This window comes from Channa argus, chromosome 4 (genome assembly GCF_033026475.1).
Source record: "Channa argus isolate prfri chromosome 4, Channa argus male v1.0, whole genome shotgun sequence".
Classification (NCBI taxonomy): Eukaryota; Metazoa; Chordata; class Actinopteri; order Anabantiformes; family Channidae; genus Channa; species Channa argus.
In genome coordinates this window covers 14,910,116-14,918,913 of record NC_090200.1, presented here as the reverse complement: position 1 = coordinate 14,918,913, position 8,798 = coordinate 14,910,116, and the positions used below count along the sequence as shown (strand labels likewise).

Here is an 8,798-nt window from a genome sequence, read left to right as displayed (position 1 = left end):
GTCCACACAGCATTTGTCGCACTCACATGCATTTATACATATGTGTCTGAAAACACACTTTTTCTCCCCTCCTCACTGTGTTTACTAGTTACAAGGTATGGTAAGCTCTGCTATAACTGAATACCTGTCTAATTATCAGGATCATCTTCAGTGCCGACTACTTAAGCAGACAACCTGTACTTAGCCCGCAGGTACTCTGCCGCACTGTTTCTCAACACAGCCTGAAAGAAATCTGGAAGTTCAATAGTTAATGTCTTCCCTTGCTGTTTTTCCTTTTCCTCACTCTCTCCGTCTCTCTATCTCCTTTCCTCTCTCCGTTCCCTTTGCTCTCATCCCCCCCACCCCCCACCCCCCTTCAGTTTGCACCCCCCTTCTCCTTTCTCTTGCTGATGGACTCTTCTTTTTTATTTTCACACTCACCATTCCCCTTTTCTCTCTTCTCTTTTTCTCTCTTCTTCTTTCCTCCAGCCCCCCCTCGCTCTTTTCTTTCACTGCATTTTCTTTCAACCCTCCCTCTATCTCTCTTCCCCTCCCCACCTCCCCCCTCACTCCACCCCCCCCCTTCTTTTCTCTCTCTTTTAGTCTTTCTTTCTCTTTCTTTTGCCACATCCTTTCTTATGCCTCAGCCACCCCCCCTCCTTCACTCACCACCCCCCCTCCTGTCTCTCCTTTCCCTTCTTCCTCCTTTTTGCTGCATTCTCTTTTTCCCTCCCCCACCCCGGTTCTCTTTCCTCTCTCCCTTTTTCTTTCTGTCTCTCTCACCCCCCCTCACCCTCCTCCTCTTCTTCCTCCACTCAGCTTCACTCCCCCTCCCTGCTTCTTTCTTCCTTATTCTTTCTCCCCCACGTCTGTCTCCCTCCCTCTCTCCTAACTGCTTTTCTCTCCTTTCTTTCTCCTTTTCTTTTCTTTTGTCACTTATTTTTTTCTTCTGAATTTCTCAGACAGTATACTTCAGGCTGTCTCAATAGTTAATTAGTTTGAATCTAGAAATAATGGCAGCAAACTACACGGTCTCTGGAAAGTTAAAAAATTTTACCATTTCTCAGACATTATCTGTCTGACTGTTGTGCTACTGACAGACGCACCTCCACCCATAGTCTCTCTGAGTGTTGTGCGTGTTGTGAAGTGTGTACGTGCCTCTGTGTGTGTCTGCATACATACATATATATAAACATGTCTGTGTGTGTAAATTCACATATATATCGGTCTAGGTGCACAGAGAGGAACTAGTGATTAGGTTTTTTTTTAAATAATTGCTTGTGCGTTTGGGCACAAGCTCATAAAAGAAAGGAAATGCAAAGTATAAAGTGTGATCAAGAAAAGATAGAGCTTGTGTCCCTGTGTGCCTTAAAGAGAAATGTGTGTTGAAGGGTCATGCTGAATTGTATGTAGTGAGAAAGGGAGATAAGATTTGTGTGTGTGTGTGTGTGTGTGTGTGTATTTGTAAGAGAAAAGAAGAGAGAAAGAGAAGTGAGATGGGAAGGAGAGGGTGGGAGGAAGAGAAAGAAATGGGGTGATGCTGTGTGTGTCTGTCTGTGTGTGTGTGTGTGTGTGTGTGTGTGTGTGTGTGTGTGTGGTGGGGTGGAGGGCTGGTGGAGGGGGGCAGGCACAGTCAGTTCTGATAACAGCAACAGTAGGAGGAGGATGAGCCGTGGGACCGCCCCACTCTCCCACAGATATAAATAGGAGGTGGATTTTTTTACTCCACTCATTTCTCCTGAAGGATGAGATCCCTGAAACACCTCAAACATCACTCAAGGAACAATGTGGTGAGTTTGTAACCTAAAGATGGAGAAAGATATACTGCTGCTAAGGTTTAGGGAGGGTGGTGGCTACTTGTTTTGCAGTTTGGTAGTGAGGTATTTACACTCTTGTCTGTGTGTGAGCGTGAGAGGATGTGAGATTACTTTTCACATTCATATGAGAACAGTGATGGGAACATCTTTTAAGAAAAGATAAGAGTTGTGCTTCTTTGCCGCACGTTTTCTGCTGCTGCTCTAATTGTTTGTCCTTAGGTGTCTTTCAGTTGCAACTTTAAATGTGAAAGTACGGAATCTTGCAATTACTACCCTACCTTCTCTGTCTCCTTGTCATTTGTCTTTTTCTCTTTCATTTTGTCAGCCTTTCATTTTGCTGTGCTTTTTCTTCTCTCTTCAGCTCCCCCTCCTTCCCTCCCTCCCTCCTTCCCCTCTTTCTCTCTCACTCACTCACTCACTCTGTCTTTCTGTCTCTCTTCACCCCCCCCCCATACACACACACCTCCCGCACACCCCCTCCCTCTCCTTTTCCTTTCTCTCTTCCCTTCTCTCACATGCTCACTCAATCTCTCGTTCCCCTTCCCTCCCCTCCCTCTCCTCCCCTCTTTCTTTATCTTTCAGGCCCTCCATCTCATTTCTCTCTCCATCTCCCTCCCTCCACTCCTCCCCCGCCCACAGCTCTTTCTCCTTCACTCCATACCTCCCTCCCTCTCTTTTCTCTCACTCACACACACACACACACACACACACAAACACATACACACACACACTTTCAAATACACACCCAGTCTCTTTCCTTTTCTTTCTCACAAACACACAGTCTGTCTCTGTCTGACTACTTTAAAAGCAGTAATTATAAATGACGTGGTTATCAGGGCATCCAGGTCTACTCCCCTCTCCCAACACACTCCACACACACACACACACACACACACAAACACACACACCTTTATTCTTGCTCTATCTCCTCTTCCTTTTCCCCTATTTCTTCATCCACTCTTTTCTCTTCTCTCAGTATTTTGTAAGAAAAGGAAGCAGCACTGAGCGAGGACAAGTGTGCAGTCTGAAAAGAAACTAAGGGTCAGAGCTTCTCTCTATACATTTTCCTACCACTGAGATTCATGCTGAGAAAAAATTCTGAAACCAGTGGCCTGCAATACTTGCTTCTCCTTTACCACAAAGAGCCAGTTTGGTCATACAACAATTTCTTCCCCATAGTTTCACTATTCCACTTTTACAAGCAGCAGGGTAAACATGTGCATGTCGGTCTGAAACACTTCCGAACCATACAATTATGTTAGAGAGTCATATGCATCAGTCTGGAATACAGAATGAGCCCGAAGCTCTATCGAATGTCTGTTATGGGTATAAGACTGCCTGCCGGCATATATCATCTTGTTAAGGAAGCCCAGTGTGGCAGGCATTATGAAGTCAGCTACGGCAAAAGTCTGTGTAGAGCGGAGGCGCTTTGCTCCTCATGAATGGGACAGATCGCTCCAGCGATGAGCTGACTTTGGTCAGCCGGGCTGCCCCGGGACCCCACAGGAAGTGCTGAGGACAGTCCACGGAAGTCAACATCCTGAATGGACCTGCATCCCTTGTTGTGTTTTTATTATTCTAAAGCCTGTCAAGGAAGGAAGCGGGGTGCTAACACAGATCTGCCTTATCTCCTCAATCTAATTTTCTGTGGATTCACAGCAAAGAAACAAGGCGTAGTCCGAATGCAGCTTTTACAGTATAACCCTGAAATGCATTATTTTAACACCATCCTGCAGTGCTGGGAAAGAAAGATGGTATAGCTTGTGGTGTCAATTGGAAACACTGAATCTACACAACTAAATTTAATGATAATTTCATTATCATGGCAACCCACAATCTTCAGTTTAAATTAATAGGAAGGTTACAAATATCATGGGGCTGCAATGGGGAAATGAGGTTATATGAGGAAATATTGTGTAAGGCGGGTTTTGTAACAACGGAATAATACAACAACCCCCCCCCCCCACACACACACACACACATGCGCACACGCACACACAAAAGAGCATTGCTTGTTTTTTTTCTTCCGACTTATGTTGTATGTTTAATGTGTTTTCTTCCAGGAGGAGGAGAGCAGTCGCTTGGTGCGGGGCTACCCCAAGATGACTGAGGGCCAAGTGGATGTGGGCACGCAGACGGAGCCTGTGGTGGTACTATCTCTGGCTCAGGCAGCCGTTCTTGGCCTCATCTCCCAGAATGAAATCTTTGGAGCCACCATTGCTCCTAATGGCTTTTACACTGGAGAGCCCAGGGAGTGCCCCCCTCCTCCACCTGAGGAGTATGAGTATGCTGACCAGCTGATAGGGGCCAATGGGGACTACCTTGCCGAGCCTGCTGGGGAGCCGGAGCCCCAGCCCCACTGCAGTGAAAGAAGACGGCCCGGACCCCGTGGAAGGACCAAGAGGCCCAGGACCGACGATGAATTGGAGGGTCATACACACAAAGTACCAAGTCCACATGCTCAGATTAAAGGTGAAAGACTTGAGTCAGATACCCCTCCATCCTGTATCCACATGAACAGCAGGCATAGTCCTGGCAAGTCACACGATTCAGTCAACCAACAAGGGTCTTTGAAAGAGGAGCAGGCCTGTGGAAACTGTCCCTCATGTGTGAGAGATACACCCAGGCTGCAAACAGATGAAAAAACAGAACAGGAACAAAAAGACAGCTCTGGTAGAGAAAAAGAGAGGAAGGAAGAAGAGGAGTTAGTAGTAGAGGAAGAAGAGGAGGAGGCACTAAACCTCAAGACAAGTGGAGAGAATGGCAGTCCACTGGAGAACCGCTATTATGAGTCCAATGATGTTTCCTATGAATCGGCTGACATGTCTGTGCCAGGAGAGTATGAGGAGAATGGACAGGCCATGCTGTGGTCAGACCCAGAGGGCCTTGCCAGGCGAATGCAAATCGACCGGCTGGACATTAATGTACAGATCGACGAATCTTACTGTGTAGATGTGGGGGAGGGTCTGAAGCGCTGGAAGTGCCGCATGTGTGAAAAGTCATATACATCAAAATATAACCTCGTCACTCATATTCTGGGCCATAACGGAATTAAGCCCCATGAATGTCTACACTGTGGAAAGCTCTTCAAGCAGCCAAGCCACCTACAGACTCACCTGCTCACCCACCAGGGAACCCGACCTCACAAGTGCACTGTTTGTGAGAAGGCTTTCACACAGACCAGCCACCTAAAGAGGCACATGCTGCAGCACTCAGACGTGAAACCCTACAGCTGTCGCTTCTGTGGCCGTGGCTTCGCCTACCCCAGTGAACTGCGGACCCACGAGAACAAACACGAGAATGGGCAGTGCCATGTCTGCACCCAATGCGGGTTAGAGTTCCCAACCTACGCACACCTGAAGCGCCACCTGGCCAGCCATCAGGGTCCCACCATGTACCAGTGCACAGAGTGCCACAAATCCTTCGCTTACCGCAGCCAGCTGCAAAACCACTTGATGAAGCACCAGAATGTGCGGCCCTACGTTTGCCCCGAGTGCGGCATGGAGTTTGTCCAGATTCACCATCTCCGACAACACGCTCTCACTCACAAGGTACTGGCAGCGCACGCCCTCGCACTTAAGGTACTGAAATCCAGTGATGTGCCTTTGTCTACCAGTTTATATGCTCAAAGCAAAAATAAGCCAGGCCTCATGCAACCGCACATCCTTAAACCCTAAGTCCAAATAGAAAATTGTCATTGTGAAGGTCCAAGTGTATAAGGGATGCAGGAAAGTAGCAAAGTGTTTTAGCTTCTTTCTCAATTTTCTGTATGAATCCTCACTGAAAAAAATGGGGCCTATTGCACACTTGCATCACACCCTTTTTTCCAAAACCAGTTGCTTTGTAAACATAGCCTTCAAAGGCCTTGAGAAATTTTTTTTTTTTTGTGTGTGGCTCAACCCCCCACTTGCATGTGTTATGTGTTGTGTGTCATTTGCAGAGCTACTTCCCTTTGTGTCTGATGAATCACTCTCGTTTCTTTCTCCCGTTCATTATATAGTCTGTTTTATTCTATAGAAAAAAAAAATTCTTTTCATGGCCTTTGCCTTTGTTAAATATGAAAAAAAAAAGTTAAATAAATGTTGAAACTAAAAACAAAAGTTTATTCTTTCCATTGTTAGACTTTTTCCACTCCAGCTTTCAACACTCGAGGGGGATAATGTAATCTACATGAGTTGGATCAAAAGCCAGAAAAAAAAAAAAGCCCAAACACATGCACACACGAAAGCTTTCACATTTGTGTCTTTTCCTCTATGACTCATTATGCATTTTCCTCTAACCATAATTTATCTAAATTAATTAAATGTCCCTTTTTTGTTTCCCCAGGGTATGAAAGAATTCAAATGTGATGTCTGCTCCAGAGAGTTCACCCTGTCTGCCAACCTAAAGAGACACATGTTGATCCATGCCAGTGTGAGGCCCTTCCAGTGCCATGTGTGCTTCAAGACTTTCGTCCAGAAGCAGACTCTTAAAACGCACATGATTGTCCATCTGCCAGTCAAACCTTTTAAATGCAAGGTGAGTGAACCTTTATTAGCTACACGCCAATGTGACGGAGCAAGAGAGGGTACCAACTATTGTTCTCTCGTCTTTCAGGTGTGCGGAAAGTCGTTCAACAGAATGTACAACCTCCTGGGCCACATGCATCTCCACGCTGGCAGCAAGCCCTTCAAGTGCCCTTACTGCACCAGCAAGTTCAACCTGAAGGGGAACCTCAGCAGACACATGAAGGTCAAACATGGCATTATGGAAGCTTCAATAGATGGACAAGGTTAGTAGCTCCATGAGTTGTCCGTAATCACACTCTACTTTGAAACAGATGCCACTCTTTGTTGACATTTGTTGATCAGATATGTGTTGCATATTTCCTAGTGGAATCGCTCAGTCGGCTTCATGTTGCATTATTGTCACTCAGTCTCTCCCTAATGCACTTTGACTTAGCATGTACTGTAATCTAGTGGCCAAGTGTTTTGATGTTTCTCTGTCACTTGCTCCCTGTGTTTAGTAAATATAGCAGTGCCTGGATTAGGCATGGCTGTCTCTATCAGTGCAGACTGTGATACTGAGACAGGGGAAGAGGGGGGATCTACTGGCTGTCCTCAGTGAGCCCATGTGTCTTTGGGAAGGGCTCTGTATATGTGTGGTTTTGAGTCTTACATTTGTGTTTGCCTTCTTTTTCAGAACCACCCCAGGACACCGAAGGCCAGGAGGACTATGAAGAGGAGAGCTTTGAATTCAGCGAGCGAGAAAACCGGGCTAACAACAACAACACACCAGACGTTGCTAAACTATCTCAAATGGAGTATTACAGCACCTATGGGAAGGGCACAGGGCGCTTCAGCACTGCATGAATTATTAAAATCACAACAAATTGAATATAAGTGTGAACTAATGAAAACAGGATTTTTTTTTACAATTTTTTTTGTCTTTTTGGTGTTAAAAATATAGTGCTTGGGTTGTTCTTCAAGGGCACGAAGAAGCCCAACAAACTGCACATTCATATGCACTGGAATCTCGTAATGCTACAAAATTTGAAAATGTATACTTTATACCTAATTACATATTTTTCATCTCAAAACACTGCAGATCTACTGAATGAATATATTATATTTCAGAAACCTGGACAGTCTAACACATAAACTTAGCTTCAAAGCTTCAGAATATGTGTTTATATAAATGTGTATATGTTGTCAGTTGCTTAAGAACAGGAAAATCACCTCAACCTAATTTGAAAAGCACATTTTTAAATAAAAACATAAAAGCATAGTGATGTTATGCTGCCCTTACTCATGCAAACAATTCCGGTCTCTCGGTCTGCTGGGGTAAACTAATGTGAAGTTTAAAGAAGGGAACAAGTGCTCATTTCACTTGCCAAAGCTTCTCAAGTTAGAGGTCATTTTGATTTATACTGTGATAAATTTGCTAAATGGCTAATATTTCATTGTATTTGCAATCCTTTATTTTTTGTATATTATTGTACAGAATGTATCAGTCCTCTTTTACATTGGCTGGTACTGTAATCAGTGCATTGCACTGAGGACCACTGTGTCTACTTTTTAGGTTTCTGCATTAACAAGCATCACCCTGTATTGATCTCTAGTCTATGAATGTAATTGTTTCTATGGAATGTTTTAAGACGCTAATGAAAAGAAAATCAAAGCACCCCTTTTAATGGTAGGACCCCTTTACCAAAGAATTGGATGCAATCTTGCAGCTACAGCCTCCGTCAGTCTCTTTCCTTGCTGTTGTGTTGAGCTGGGACATTGGCTTTCTTGGGGTCCAATCACAGACCTCATGAAATTACATTCAGGTTTCCCTCCCACCCATCTGTAGATCTCTTCAAAAGATTACCACAGAGAACACACTGTGGTACCGCTTCTCTTTCAACAAACCTCACCAACCCCCAACACCCACCCAGGCCTTCGCAAGACCAGACTGCAGTATTTTTCAAGAGCAATATAAGCCCTGCATTTGTATTGCAGCTGTTTTTTTTTTAAATGGATGAATCTCAACAAGAATTGTCCCAAAAAACTTGGACAGAAATATTAAGTGCCCCAGTGTGTCTGTGAGAGCATACCATCCATCATGTTGTACACTGGTCTCAAGTGATGAACGACAACCTCCCAACATGTGACAGGGCCATGGACCTCGTGGAAAATGATTTGGGAAATGCTCAATATATTCATTTTCCCAGTGCTTAGCTTTTAAAACTTGTAACCTGCAAACAAGGTAACCATTTGCAATGTTGATATAGTGCATTTAAATTACAAAATGCTCATTTTTGTGAGTTTTTCAGTTTTTGTGTTCACTCCATCACTGTTTTAGTGATGATACGAAGGGAAAGATGTTCCGCTTCAATGGCTTTCTGTATTGACATTAGTGTGGAGATAAAGTGGATAGAAAAGTATGTACAATGTTGTGTACCAGACAATACTGTAAAATAATAAATTTATTTACCTTTAAAATGTTTTTTTGCTTTTGTTTTTCAAAAATCAAAACTAC

At 44.3% G+C, this 8,798-nt stretch overlaps 1 protein-coding gene across 3 annotated transcripts; it reads left to right on the top strand.

Annotated features, from left to right (window-relative positions):
* Window positions 1-1,601: 1,601 nt before the first annotated feature.
* On the top strand, window positions 1,602-8,794 carry znf710a (zinc finger protein 710a). Of its 3 annotated transcripts, none has more exons than XM_067501533.1 (5): window positions 1,602-1,769; window positions 3,860-5,377; window positions 6,123-6,314; window positions 6,393-6,567; window positions 6,978-8,794. In XM_067501533.1, exons 1-5 carry the CDS (start codon window positions 1,725-1,727, stop codon window positions 7,145-7,147), a joined length of 2,100 nt encoding a protein of 699 aa, XP_067357634.1. In that variant the 5' UTR covers window positions 1,602-1,724; the 3' UTR covers window positions 7,148-8,794. The 3 variants fall into 3 exon arrangements, with proteins under 3 accessions (XP_067357634.1, XP_067357636.1, XP_067357637.1); XM_067501535.1 differs by having other exon boundaries at window positions 1,610-1,769; window positions 3,860-5,347; XM_067501536.1 differs by lacking the exon at window positions 1,602-1,769 and adding an exon at window positions 2,532-2,837.
* The last annotated feature ends 4 nt before the right edge of the window (window positions 8,795-8,798 follow it).

What these genes read in the sequence shown, in the direction of transcription:
- znf710a (XM_067501533.1), top strand. Translation starts at nt 1,725, where the DNA reads ATGAGATCCCTGAAACACCTCAAACATCACTCAAGGAACAATGTG. An exon ending in TCAAACCTTTTAAATGCAAG is followed by an intron (nt 6,315 to 6,392) that starts GTGAGTGAACCT and finishes CTCGTCTTTCAG; the next exon opens with GTGTGCGGAAAGTCGTTCAA. An exon ending in AGCTTCAATAGATGGACAAG is followed by an intron (nt 6,568 to 6,977) that starts GTTAGTAGCTCC and finishes CTTCTTTTTCAG; the next exon opens with AACCACCCCAGGACACCGAA.